General features: G+C 37.1%; 1 protein-coding gene across 1 annotated transcript; it reads left to right on the top strand.

The window, feature by feature from the left end:
- The first annotated feature begins 1738 nt into the window (after window positions 1–1738).
- LOC141586500 (uncharacterized) lies at window positions 1739–6576 on the top strand. Its single transcript, XM_074407749.1, has 5 exons — window positions 1739–3529; window positions 3941–4093; window positions 4184–4255; window positions 4756–4937; window positions 6045–6576. Exons 1-4 carry the CDS (start codon window positions 1817–1819, stop codon window positions 4864–4866), a joined length of 2049 nt encoding a protein of 682 aa, XP_074263850.1. The 5' UTR covers window positions 1739–1816; the 3' UTR covers window positions 4867–4937; window positions 6045–6576.
- Window positions 6577–15518: the final 8942 nt, after the last annotated feature.

Below are 15518 nucleotides of genomic sequence, written 5' to 3'. Positions count from 1 at the left end.
TCTTACAATACGAAGAGAGCCGAAACGTGCTACAAATCGGTAGCTTATACTCCTTTTGCTTATATAAGTACTCTTGTCTTACGACAAATAGATAAACAATACGTCTCGTCTCACGACACGAGGAGAGCCGGAAACCACAAAATCTCTCGGACAACTTCACACAAGCGAAACTGCTTGTAACAATAGGCACAACATTGTGCTTTAGATACTTTCACGGTAGCAGGAGAAAAGAAGTGACTTAGATGCTCCAAATCCAAATCACCCTCATATCAAACAATAAGTAACAATACGTACTTTAATTATTACCAAACAATAACACACCCTAATCACCTAGGGTAAACAACACACTCCATCAACTAGGGAAAAAGGTATTCCTCTAACGAAGTTTTTTTTTTTTTTTTTTTTTTTTTCAACTAAAGATAAATTTGACGGTAAATAACGAACTCCCGCCGGTAGGTTACTTACGACATTATTAACCTACCGGCGAGATAGCGGAAGCGATTTTTGTAGAGTTCTCAGGAAAGAGTCTCTGATACCATGTTAAGATTCACAAGGAGGGAGAAGAACATAAACGATAGTTGTATAATTGAATTGTATGTCTCATTGAATACATGGACACGATTTATATAATAAACCACATTAGTCTAAACCCTAGACGGTAGCCGTCATAACTTAACCCTAATGACAGTCGGCCCTAATGGGCCTAATATCCTAATAGGAATGCCACCGCTTCGCGACGGCGAAGCGATGTCGGAGATACGATGCCGTTGGTGGTCTTCATCACTTTATCTCTCATCTGAGGTTGGTATTACTCTTTCCCGCCAAATAGCTGTTGTAGTTCTCGGCTTCCCGGGTAGTGGGTTTAGATTTGGCAATAGCTATTTACAACCCTATAAGAGAAAATATAGTTATTTGGGATCTTATTTGATTTGTCGTTGTGAATACAATAAGAATATTAAATTTTTTTATTTTTATCAATGTAAAATGAAAGATGTTGATGGTGTAAAATGCACTTCAACAGATATGATAAATCAAACGTAAAGAATCTATTGAAACGGAGGGGGTAAAATATGTTCAACTACTAGTGGAATAAGTTAAATAAAACTAAGGAGGATATTATAATTGAGAATAATTTATCAAATTTTGTTTATGTTAGATGCTCTGTTTTAACTTTATTGTCACATTTTTTTTTTTGTGATCCCAAAATGATCAACCCTTTCTAAATATAGCAATTAAAAATGGGAAATTGGGTATTTATTCATAATTAAATTAAATAAATCACATTTCTATTCTCATCTACTAAAATTAACATGTAGATTTTGCTAATCAAAGGAATATTAATGATATTTATTCACTATTTCTTAATTTAATCATTTTTATTTATCGCTATTTTTATACACCGTAAATTTCAGGAGTATGAGTGTGTGACAAGCAAAAAAAAGATAATTGATCTTACTTAAATTCGTCTTAACTCAAGATCTCTCATAATCTCTTCTTATTTCAAACATTATTTTAAATTTTAGTCGAGGGTGAGAGCCGTCTTAAATTAAGACGCTCTTAAATTAGTATAGGGAAAAATGAAAATGGCCCTACTCTTTTAAGCTTAAATTCAACTTATTTGAATTCCGTTCAGTTTAACTTCATCCAGTTCAGCTCAACTCAACTCTTCTATCCGGCCAATAAAATAAAACTGAACTGAATATTAAAATTCTGGAAATAATATCCAGTTCCAGCAAAATGAACATTAGCGGACCAGTCTCCACATCATCTCCAATTCCCCTTCCATCCTCTCCAATTCTCCTTCCGCTCTTCTATCATGAACTGCTTCCTTCTTTCTCCTCCACTCCCTTCTCTCCACCACCACCATCCCCTCTCCTTCTCCCCCTCCCCCTTCCCTCGCCGTCACTTCCCTCCTCTTCCCCCTTCCTTTCCCTCCTACTCCACCACCCCCACCCCCACCTCCTCCTCCACCCCCACCTCCCCTGACCCCACCCCCTCAACAACCACACGCCACCACATCGACTTCACCCCACTCCTAACCCACCTAACCACCACACCCCCCAACTCCCCCCTCACCTCAACCGAACTCACTCTCGCCAACACCTACCGCTCCCTCCCTTCCCACCACTGGCACTCCCTCCTCAAATCCCTCATCTCCTCCTCCTCCGAATCCGATTTCGCTCTCGCTTACGCTCTCGTCTCATTCCTCCAACGCCACCGCCTCTGCTACTCCTACAATCTCCTCTACTCCATCCTAATCAACGCCTTAGGCTCTTCCGACCGCCTTTACGAAGCATTCCTCCTCTCCCACCACCAACCCCTCTCGCCTTTCACTTACAACGCGCTTATCGCGGCCTGCGCGCGCAATGATGACCTTGATAAAGCCCTACATTTGCTCACTAAAATGCGCCAAGACGGTTTCCCGCCTGATCATGTTAATTACAGTTTAATTTTTCAATCAATTGCCAGGACTAATAACTGTGATACCTCCGTGTTATCTAAAGTGTATAGTGAGATTGAGGATGATGGAATTGAGCTTGATGCCCAGTTGTTTAATGATATTATTGTTGGGTTTGCCAAAGCTGGGGATGTCGATAGGGCGTTGTATTTTCTTTCTGTTATGCAAGGGAATGGGTTGAGTGCTAAGACGGCGACGTTGGTGTCGGTTATTACTTCGTTAGGGAATTTAGGAAGGTTTGAGGAGGCTGAAGGGTTGTTTGAGGAGTTGAAGGAAGGTGGGATGAAACCTAGGACTAGAGCTTATAACGCGGTTTTGAAGGCGTATGTGAAGGCTGGGATGTTGAAGGATGCTGAGGCGATTGTTGAGGAGATGGAGAGGTTTGGGGTGTTGCCTGATGAGCATACTTATAGTTTTTTGATTGATGTGTATACGAATGCTGGGAGGTGGGAGAGTGCTAGGATTTTGTTGAAGGAGATGGAGGAGAGTAATGTGGGACCGACTTCTTTCGTGTTTAGTAGGATTTTGGCTAGTTATCGCGATAAAGGGGATTGGCAGAAGGCGTTTCAGGTGTTGAAGGAGATGAGGAGTTGTGGGGTTAAGCCTGATAGGTATTTTTATAATGTTATGATTGACGCGTTTGGGAAGCATAATTGTCTTGATCATGCTATGGATACGTTTGAGAGGATGAGGTTGGATGGGATTGAGCCGGATAATTGTACGTGGAATACTTTGATTAGTTGTCATTTTAAGTGTGGAAGGCACGATAGGGCCGAGGAGTTGTTCAAGGAGATGCAAGAGAGTGGTTGTATGCCTTGTATAACGACGTATAATATTATGATTAATTGTTACGGTGAGCAGGAGAAGTGGGATGAGGTTAAGGTGTTGTTGGCAAAAATGAAGGGTCAGGGATTGTTTGCTAATGTCGTGACATATACGACTCTTATTGATATGTATGGGAAATCGGGGAGATTTAATGATGCGGTTGAGTGTTTGGAGGACATGAAGGCTCGTGGTTTGAAACCTTCAGAGGCCATGTACAATGCCTTGATCAATGCCTATGCGCAAAGGGTACTTTTCATATGCTTACTGCAAATTTTCCTTGATCCTTTTGTTTACATCATACTGTACATCGTATTAATATGTTTATTCTTGATCGATTGTGAAGAAATCCATGAGTTGATTTGCTGACACTTCAAATGCAGCGTTGTAGTCTACGCAAGTGCATTGAATTGTTTGGGTTTATGCATTAGTTTATATCAGGTAATTTGAGGGTGTCTCATTTCCCAAAAAAGAAAAGAAAAAACATACAGAGTACTACAGTATATGGAAGAGTATGGGGGATTTGCAAACCAAAAGCGTCTACGTACAACGTACCCTATGAGCCACATGATTCCTTTGGTCTTGAATCTTTACTTGAGAGATTAATTGGTTCTATGCTGGAAGCTGAGCAAATATCATTTAATAATTTGTCATTTACAGGGTTTATCGGATCAGGCATTAAATGCATTCAGACTCATGAGAGCAGATGACCTGAAGCCGAGTATTTTAGCGCTTAATTCATTGATTAATGCATTTGGTGAAGATAGAAGAGATGCAGAAGCATTTTCTGTCTTACAGTATATAAAAGAAAATGTAAGCTACATTGTTGGATTGATTCACTGTTGTTTATGTTACGTCAATATCTCAATGCAGCAGCTAAGTCATTGGATTGACTATATGCAGGACTTGAAACCAGATGTGGTTACATATACAACCCTTATGAAGGCTTTAATTCGTGTTGACAAGTTTGATGAGGTATGTATTTATGTATCTATTGTACAAATAACCTATATTCCTTTATGTCACCTTCTGTTTATTTTTTGGTTCAGAAATCCCGTGCTTTATGTTCTTCTCCTGGTTTGTGTTTCCCTGTTTATCTAGGATTATGTTTAAAAATTGCAGCTAACATTAAAGAAATTACATCTGTAACTACATGTGAAAGTGGTATAAGGAGCCTGCTTGGCTAAGTAAATAATATTGCCTAGTTTCTTCACTCCTCTTTTCGCCTGTTTGTGGAGGTTTTGAGGGGAGGGTAGGGTATTATTTGGCACGGATGTATGAGGCATTTTTTTTAATTAATAATATTATGCTTAAAACAAACGCAGCTGAAGATTTTTATTTATTTATTTCGAGACTCTTGGTAACAAGATGGAGTGCGCGGAATGGTTGCATTAATGAAGTTTTGTTTTCACTATATTTTGCATATATATCGAATGAAGTTTTTCTTACTAAATACTTAACCTTTATAACCTCAGGTCCCTGCTGTTTATGAAGAAATGCTTTCGTCTGGGTGCAGTCCTGATAGAAAAGCTAGGTCAATGCTGCGATCTGCTCTGAAATACATGAAGCGAATGTTGAAATCTTAGCCTTTGCGAATTACCTTCGTCCAAAGCTGATGATATAAGATGACAATGAGCTTCTCTGCTATTTTGACAGGGTTTGTCTTCTCATACTTCTACATAGTCTCCGAGGATTGTTCCATTAGTTGGCCTAGACATAGTTTAAAGTAAACTAACTTTAACATTGCAAGTATGTCATAGGCCATTCATTTTGGAAACTGTACATCTGTAGATATCTCTTCTGTCTCTGATCCATCTATCCAAGCTTCTACGCAGAGGATGGAAAGTTAACTTCCCACGTGTTTGGAATCGGAGTGTTGGACATAACCCGTTGTTGATACATAAAAAGGAGGGAAGGTGAGGGGAGGGGAAAGGAAGGTGAGGGGAGGGAATGGAGTTTTCCCCCAGCTCTGCAAGCTTTTCCTATGTTGTAGGGGTTTCAACTTTCAATTCTTGTATGAGGTTCCCCCGTCTCCAAATCGCTCTAACCTAATTTGCTAACCAATAAACCAAATAAAGGATTTGTACCCTCATCAGCTATCCCTTATATCTGGATGTATAAAGTCTATGCACATGCTGTCTTTCCATTCTATAACTGGCACTCTGGCAGATGTGGCAGTGTAACTATGACAAACTGAGGCTGAACACATTGGATTATACAATAATATGTCTTGTTCCATCGTCAGTTTTTGAGCTTGATACTTCTACTTTTGGATGAGTGATTGGTGTAGCGTACGATAATTGCTCATAATAGATGCATGCATACTTTCTTTATTTTCCCTGAATGATACTTGCGCTGTCCACTTTAGACGTTTAATCGGAGCAACTATTCCTTCAATTATTTACTGTGCATCTGCACTTGGATGGTAATTGTTTTAGAATTTTACAGAATAGCCGACTTCTTTACAACAGATTTTTAATAGTCTTACCCTCTGTTTGAATCGTGGGATTTGGAGAGAAAAGGAGGGGATAATGTCTCTTACACTCTTGTTTGGTTAACAAGTTGGATTTAAGTGATTTGGAAGGATTTATTTCTTCTCCTACAAGACAAAATCCTTCGAATATAAAATGATTTGGAATCAAAAAAATGAATAGAATGTAGCTATTACGTGCTGTGTTAGATCTCTAGTCTTGTAAGGCGTGTTTGTTTTCAATGATTCTATATTATGGTTCATATTAGCTAATCGGAAATTCTTTTGGACCAGGGATTCGTTATTGACTTGTTAAGTTGTAATCATCGTGTCATATCAAGCTTTGCTGGAATATTGCTTTCCACCTCCGGATTTTGATGTACATTAGCGTGCACCATGCACATCCTGATCAGGCTAAAAGCCCCTGACAGTTTCACGTTATTGTACTTGCTCAAGGGAGTAGACGTTACGGAGTGATGATTAATTCATAACCTACGTAGGGAAAATGCTGTTGCTGCAGCAATCTGGAGACGATCAGTTTTTCTAGTCTGCTCAGGAGCAATGCCAACTAACCGATACAGACTCACAAGATCTGAGAGTTGAAGATATTGTACAGCCTCCTTCCTATTTACAGTGTATTTTTACTTCCAACTTTTACCATTAAATTATTGATCTTTCAAAATATACGTAGTAAGTACAATGTCGAGTATGTAACATTTGATTATCAAAACCAACTACTCTGTACTGTATATTGTGGAAATAGTGCTCAAAATTACTATCGAAAAGTTGAAAGAGTGTATAAATAGGATGAAGGATTGAAAGTCCAGTCATTGTAATTTTGTGACTGATGCTTAAAGACTCATTTGCTCGTCTCTGTACCGGATTCTGCTGTGCTCAATTCAGCTAAATTTAGAACCTTCTAGAGTGTAGATGATTCTCTATACACACATTTGGAAACAAAGGTGAAGACCAAAGATTGAACAATTGTTCTACTCACTTCTACATTAGGTGTTAGGATGAGTCATCAAACTCAAAGTACATGCTCTACTATTTGTGAAGCTGCAGTTGCCGTTGATGAATTTGCTTCTGGATACTCAAATCATTTTAGAGCATTATCCTCTATTCGTTACACTTTTATCGGTCACATTTTATTTTGAAAATTTTATAGAATGATAATATAACAATTTTACCTCTTAGATTAAGAAATGAGAATAATATTGTTGAGAAAGATAAAATTGTAACTAAATATAAAGAAGTGATATTCGATTGTGTACACAATTTTCTAACTTAATTTAGAAATAGGATAATTTGTAAGATAGAGGTTTTGAATGTAAATTGTATTGATGATTTCCTCAAGAGTTTACAGGTATTTATAGTACAAGATTAGAGTATGAACACTTGACTAATTGAAGCTATAATTATGCTAATTGATATTATTGACAGGATATGATTATGCTAATTGCTATCATTAACAAGATATGGAATAATTACATTGATTGCTTCTTATTTTAGGTTGATGCTTGATCTTTATTATTTGGAGAAGATATATTTGTAATACGCCCCCGCAAGATGGACGTCGGGGAGATGAGTCCAATCTTGTCTCGTAGTTCATGGAAGCGCTGTTTGGCTAGGGGCTTGGTGAGGGCGTCTGCTAGTTGGTCTTTGCTGGCAACATGTTGGATGCGGATTTGGCCTAGGCAAGTTGCTCTCTAACAAAGTGAAATGAAAGGGCCATGTGTTTCATTCGAGTGAAAGACTGGATTTTTGGCGTAGAGTGTGGCAGACATGTTGTCACAGTAGATAGCTGGTGGTTTGACAATGGTAATGTGGAGTTCATGAAGGAGATTGCGGAGCCAGAGGATTTCGGTCGTGACAGCTGCTACTGCTCGGAATTCGGCTTCAGTTGTTGACAGGGCTAGTCCACGTTGTTTCTTTGAGGACCAGGAGATGGGATTTCGTCCTAGATAGAGGATATAGCCTGTGGTGGATAGGTAGTTGTCTTTGTCACCTGCAAAGTCAGCGTCACAAAATGTATGTAAACACATAGGAGAGGTACGATGTAGTTGTATACCATGGGTTTGTGTGCCTTGTAAATAGCGGAGTAAGCGTTTTAGAGCAGTCCAGTGATTAATGGTGGGGTGGTGAAGAAATTGTGCTAGTCTGTTGACTGTGAAAGCGATGTCAGGTCTTGTGAGAGAGAGGTATTGTAGGCTGCCTACAATTGCTCGGTAATCAGAATGGTTATGGATTGGTTTGTTATCTTCTCGTGTAAGATGTGTGTCAGTTCCCATGGGTGTAGTGTTGGGTTTAGCGTCTAGCATTTTATATTTGAGAAGTAAATCGTGTATATATTTAGATTGGTTTAGGTGGAGTCCACTTTTGTTGGGTGTGACTTCGATGCCTAGAAAATATGATAATGGACCTAAATCTTTAATTGAGAATCGGTTGGCTAGATGAGTAATGAAATTTTCTAAGTGTGTTTTATTTGGACCAGTTATGATTATATCGTCGACATATACAAGCATGTAGATGCATGTGACGTTGGTTTTGAGAATGAAGAGTGAGGAGTCGGATAATGATTGTTTGAATCCGTAAGTAGTTAAATAATTTTTGAGTTCGGTATGCCATGCCCTAGGGGCTTGTTTGAGGCCATAGATTGCTTTAGTAAGTTTGCAGACATGATCGGGTTGTTTTTCATCTACGAAACCTTGAGGTTGAGTCATATAAACATCATCAGTTAGTGTACCTTGTAAAAATGCATTGTTTACATCTAATTGACGAAGTGACCAAGAATTTGTTACGGCTAGAGAAAGGACTAACCGTACTGTAGTTGGTTTTACAACGGGACTAAATGTTTCGGTGTAGTCGATGTCGGGGCGTTGATGAAATCCTTTAGCGACAAGGCAAGCTTTGTATTGTTTGAGCGAGCCATCGGGGTTGTATTTGATGCGATAGACCCATTTGCTCCCAACGATGTTTTGAGACGGGTGTCGGGGCACTAGAGTCCACGTGTTGTTTCGGTTTAGAGCATCGAACTCATCTTGCATTGCTTGTCGCCATTGGGTGGATATAAGTGCTTGTTTTACTGTTTTTGGCAAAGGGGTTGAAGTGGTGATGGACTGTACTAGATTTGCGTAATTCGGGTTGGGTTTTCGTATGTTATTGTCAAGTCGAGTAGTAATGGTTTTTACGGGTCGAGTTGGTTTAGGCTTTTGTTGGCGGGTGGTCGTGTCAGAGGTAGTGGTGGCAGCTGTTTCAGTATTTGAGGGCGGAAGCAAGGCAGTCGGGTTGGTTTCATTAATGGAGGTGTGGTTTTCGGTAGTAGGTGGTGTTTGGGCAGGTTTAGTGCGACGAGTGTACACGTGGTTTATGGGAGGTCTCGGTTGGGCAACGGAGGGAGTGGTGGTGTTTAGTGGTTGAGTGGTGGACGTGGGAAGAAGAGTGAGTACGAGGGGATACCAATCGTCGGGATTGGTGTTAGAGGGAGGTTGGGTTTTTTCGTCGATAAGTGATTGAAATGGATATTCATTTTCAACAAATTTGACGTGTCGGGATGTGTAGAGACGATATGTTTTGGGGTCAAGACAATGGTATGCACTTTGTGTGGATGAGTAACCAACAAAAATGCACGGGGTTGAGCGATAGTCGAGTTTATTTTTAGTGTACGGCCGGAGCCACGGATAGCATAAACAACCAAAATTAATTAATTTGTTGTAATTTGGTTGAATTTTATGTAGCATGAAATAGGGTGTTAATCCATCTAGGGTGGTTGTTGGAAGTCGATTAATAAGGTATGTGGCGGTGCTAAATGCAAATGGCCATAGTGTTGTAGGGAGACGTGCATGAGCGAGAAGGGCAAGGCCCGTTTCTACAATATGACGGTGTCGTCGCTCGGCATATCCATTATGTTCCGGGGTGTGTGGTGGAGAGGTAAAGTGACTTATTCCATTGTCTAGTAGATGATGAGTTAGTTTTTGAAATTCACCACCATTATCGGAAAAAAATCGTCGTATAGGTCTTTTAAAATATTTTTCTACTAACGCTCTAAATCGAATAAATACAGAGGTCGTGTCCGATTTTTGTTTGAGCGGGTAGAGCCAAATATATTTCGTAAAATGGTCCACGAAAATTACATAGTATTTATATTTTTCGCGGGATGTTATTGGACTGGTCCATAGATCGGAAAATATTAAGTCAAGTGGTTCATTAGTTGTAAATGATGATTGGTTAAATGGTAATTTCGAACTTTTACTAATCAGACACGAATTGCAAAAAGAAAAGTCCGGAATTTTAAATGGTAAACTTTTATTAATTAATCGGATTACATTATAATTAGGGTGGCCCAACTTGTGATGCCACTCCTTAGAGCCGAGACTTGCAGTAGCGGTTTGGGCGGTTTTGCTCGAGGTGCTCAGCTCGTAGACTCCGTTTCTAGCCCGTCCCCGGAGAAGGGTTGCTCCCCTTGATATCGCCTTAACAACAAAATCAGAAGAAGAGAAAATAACGTAAGCATCATTGTCTTTGCACAATTGGGAAATTGAAATTAAATTTCTAGCAATATTAGGAACATGTAATACGTTCTTTAATTTGACAGTAGAGAAGGGTATAGTAGATGAACCTATATTGGCGATATTGAGTCCGGAGCCATTTCCGATGATGAGATCATCGTGCCCAAGATATGGTGAGTGGAGGGTTAGCGTGTCTAAGTCATAGGTGACATGGTTGGAGGCTCCACTGTCGAGTAGGTAGGCCGAGTTGGAAGCAGATGCGGTGGTGACGGTGTGTGCTTGTGGGGCCTGCTGATGTTGGCGGGTTGGAGGAGCAGGAAATATGATGGTTGGGAAAAGTTTTCGAAATAAGGGACAATCGGCTATGACATGACCGACTTGTCTACACCGCTGACAACGGCCTTTAAAGGGCCTCGGGTTAGGGTTAGTCTTTGCTTTGCCTTGGGCGTGGGTGGTGGCAGGGGTGGTATTGGTGTTAAAGCGGTGGTAGTGGCCACGGTTTTGGTTGTTGTGGCGGTAGGAGACGTTGGCAGTGGGTTGAAATGGATCGGTTGTCGGGTTTTGTGTGCTGAGAAGTTCATGGTGAAGCAGCTTCTCGTGAAGAGCTTCAAATGAAATAGGGGTGTCCCGGGCTCGTATAGCGTCGATGACGGGTTTAAACAGGTTATAGTCAAGGCCTTTAAGGACCTTGGCTCTGATGTCCTCGGGATCGATGATGGTGCCCATTAAGGCGAGTTGGTCGACGCACGCTTTAATGGCGTGCACATACTCGGTGATTGTTTGGTCACTGGTTTTTACGATCGAATCAAGTCGATCTTTTAATTGTAATTTGTGGATTCGGGATGGGTTAGCGTATGTTTGGGCTAATATATCCCACGCTTCTTTGGATGTCTTGGCACATACGATTAATGTTTGGATGGTGGCAGAGAGAGTGCCCATGAGGGCTCCTAGAAGGAGTCCATCTTGCTTCAACCACGTGAGATATGCGGGGTTGGAAGTTTCGGTTTTATCGTCATTGACGATGGTGGCGGGTGGTTGTTGGTGGGTTCCATCGAGGAAGCCTAGGAGGCTTAGCCCGAATAAGATATTTGTTAACTGAAATCTCCATGCAGTATAGTTGACGGAGTTCAACTTGACACAGTGGTTCAAGTTGAGCGAAACAAGAGGTGTGTTTGATTCATGAGGGTTTTGAATTTGTTGTTCGGTTTGTGCCATGGTGGTGAATGGATGGGAAGGGCGGCTGGTTTTAGTGTGTTTGAAGGCAGCGGATTTTGGCAGAAGGCAGTTTGGGGTGGCGGATCGATTGCGGCGTGATACCATGTAAGATAGAGGTTTTGAATGTAAATTGTATTGATGATTTCCTCAAGAGTTTACAGGTATTTATAGTACAAGATTAGAGTATGAACACTTGACTAATTGAAGCTATAATTATGCTAATTGATATTATTGACAGGATATGATTATGCTAATTGCTATCATTAACAAGATATGGAATAATTACATTGATTGCTTCTTATTTTAGGTTGATGCTTGATCTTTATTATTTGGAGAAGATATATTTGTAATATAATTATTGTGGCGCAATTCAGATCAAGGAGAGAATAATAACGAACAAAATGGTTGGAGCATAAGTCGAACCCGGCAATAAATCTCACGGGACATACAAACTCACCACAATGAAATTTACAACCTCAAATTCTCGATAAAACAGTACTCAACTCAATATCTGAACTAAACCCGAAAGTCGAAATCACTATCTATAAAACATGATTAAAAAGCTAGCCTAAAAAAACCACGTAGACAATGCCACATGGGATGAAAAAAAAAGCCACGTATGCAAAAACAATGTGACTTGGCAAACTAATATGACATGGATTATCAATTTATTATTATATTGCATTAATTTAATTCATTTATTTTCTTTACAAATCCATCCATATTCCATTAGCCTTAAACTTAAGTAACTCAAAAAAAAGTACAATATAAAAATACGCATTAATTATAAGTTAATAATTTCAAGATATTTCATATGGAGTAGTATTAAATGTATTTGAAATTAAAAACCGAATACATAAAATTAAGAACGAAGAAGAATAAATGAAGTTGAAAAAAAAAAATTGTACCTATACAATATAGTTAAAAGGCTACTTAAAACATTTAATTTTAATCCACATGTCGATTTTTTATTGGTAAATACTAATTCATCTATATTGATTACTTGATTATTTATTTATACAACATTATAAAAGTCTAGATTATGTATTAAAGAGTTATCTTTAAAACTGTCACATGCTTATAAGTACAAAAAAATTAAAAAAAACATCAATTACAAACACAAAAAATAAATTAATACAAACTCTTTATTTTCCTCTCATAAATTTGGTTACTAATCTACTTATTTATTTCACCTTTAATTTCTTTTATTTAATAGGATGGTTTTTTGGTTTACTCCCACCATCATTATAATTTGTAGTTATAATAATTTTTTTATCTCCCTTTTAATTCACAAAATCGTTCCTCTTCCCTCGAATAAATTGTTTAAATTAAATAATTAATCAATAATTAATAACAAAAAATTTCCTATATAACTATTATAACAATCCTAATTTTCATTCAAACAGTTGGTAGGTAAAGTATACATACATAGATAATAAAATGAATTCTTTCGCTTTTTATCCTTATTATGTTTTGAATTTATTAATAGTAAGAATGTTATTTAGTTATTGTTTTTGTGTTTGTATTGAAATTTCAGGAAGATGACATACTCAATTATCAATAACATTGCATGAAATCTATACTATCTAATTAAAAGGGTAGCTTAGAACATTGAATTTCATTTCACATGACATTTTCACACCCCATTAATTCTTATTCATTTTTATTGATTATTTAATTATATTGACAATATGGCATGCATGGAATAATAATTGAATTTATAAAATTATAATCTATAATTAAAAAGTAAACCAAACTATCTACCATCATTTGAATGTCATATTTTAAATTTCATAAGATAATTTCTAAACCTCTCTTTTGCAAAGTGGATTTTGTAAAAAAAAAAAAAAAAAAAAAAAAAGAATATGAATAAAGCAAATCTTTTACATTCCATTTCTCCTTTCCTCCATATTTATGTCTATATTAAATTTCATAATAATGTGAAAAATCTATAACTTAATAATCTAAATATAAAATATATAAATCTAATTAAAAGGCAAGCAAAACTAACTATCATCATTTACATATCATATTTTAATTACATAATAAGACAACATCATAAATAATTCTCCTGTAAAGTGGATCTTGTAAAAAAATAAATTATAACAATAATAAGAATCAAGCAAAACTTATACATTACATTTCTCTTTATTCTTTATTAATGTTTATATTAAATTTCATAATAATGAAAAATGATGCTCAAAAGTCGTGAACCTTGATTCATATTTATACCTATATTAATTTTGATAATAATGAAAAAAGGATGCTCAAAAGTCATAAAACGCATCCTCAATTCTTTATATATTTTTGATGGAAGACAAAATTTATAAGCCAAAATTTTTCTTATCTCTATCGTCAGTAGAACTAAATGTATCATTAAACTTTCCTATTATTCTATTAACATCAAGCCAAGTGTATTAAGGTTTTAAAATTATTAACTAATTTATTTACTTTTTATGTAAGTTCCACTGGGTTATGAAATGTTCAACACTTTATCAATTTCATCATTTGTGTTTGTTTTGTTCTCATTTATGGGATATCAAGATTTGTGGTGTTGAGATATTCATAGGTAATATACTTACATCTCTACGACTTCATTCTCACTATTTAAGAGGAAACTTAAATTAACAACGATAATATTTTATAAAACAAATTTCACTATTTTGTTGGTTAATTCAGACTAATTATTGAGTTACTTTTTTTTTTTTTTATTATAGGGTCGTTTCGTTGGAAAAAAAAGACTATATGAAGAAGTAAAATACTACGATAGCTTAAATAACTATATATTGGAGACTAACTACAAGATCGACGACATCAACGTGAATGACTAATAGTTTTTTTTTTTTTTTTTTTTTTTCAAATGTATATTTTATTTTGGTATTTGTTTGTTTATTTTTTTTTTCATAATTTTACCTTTGAAAAAATAGCAATATTCATCTACTTTGACTTATTTAATTTATCGACTTTGATTTTTATGTTAACATGTAAATGCCCGTAATCTTAATACACAATCAATGATGAATTATTCATAAGGTGAGCTTACTATATGTTTTATATTTTATAAAATTTCAATTACTAAAAACACTAGAAACATCACACTCAAAACAAAACATCCCGTAAATTTCACGGGCCACAAAACTAGTTATAACCTAGGTTGCACGGACACTCCTCCTAATCGGCGTTCCCATGTCGGACACCCGTGTCAGACACGACACTCGTCGAACACACGTCAAAACCTGTCGGACACTTGTAAAGCCGTGTCTAACTTTCATCTTTTATTTTGGCACGTGTCCGAGCCGTGTCCATGGTATTTGGACACACCTGGTCTCCAAACGGAATCAAGTTGAATTTAAGTTAAATGGCGAGAATTGTTATATGGTTAAATTTGATGGGGAAATAAGTTGAATCGGAGACAAATGATGTTATTTAGACTAATAATGAGATGTCGAAATAGATTAATTATAAGTTGGTTTTGGTTTTGGAAATGAGAATGAGTTATAATTAACGTAAGTTTACTTTCACTTATTTAAATTCAATATTCAATACTTTTTCAAAAATAAAATCACACATATATAACTACTCCTCCGTAAATGCATCAATAAGTAACACTTACCTAATACTACTGTCTGTGCACCAATGGTAACATTCCTTATTTGGCCCACAACATTACCAAATTATCCTTATACCCATTTGATATTTACATAAAATGCCACTACATACCCCACCTACCAACTCACAATTAAACCCACAATTACATAACCCACCTATTTTCTTCCCTCTTTACCCCTTCTTTTCTTAAAAAACCCATTTTTTACCACGTTACCATTTGTATGGTATGGAGGGAGTATAAAATATATATTTTATTAAATTTAAATTTCGGTAATAAAGTTTAAAATTTCATGGGATGGCGTATCGCGTGTCGTGCCAGTGTCGTATCCCAGTGTCCAATAGTTTTGGTGCAACCTAGGTTATAACTAAAAAAAGGACATAACCATCAAAAATTCTGGAAAGACCCATCAAGGCCCTCCCATAAACACAACTACTA

The sequence above is a fragment of the Silene latifolia genome, chromosome 6 (genome assembly GCF_048544455.1).
Source record: "Silene latifolia isolate original U9 population chromosome 6, ASM4854445v1, whole genome shotgun sequence".
NCBI lineage: Eukaryota > Viridiplantae > Streptophyta > Magnoliopsida > Caryophyllales > Caryophyllaceae > Silene > Silene latifolia.
Note: the sequence above shows the minus strand (reverse complement) of the source record. Positions and strands in the feature narration are given on the sequence as shown.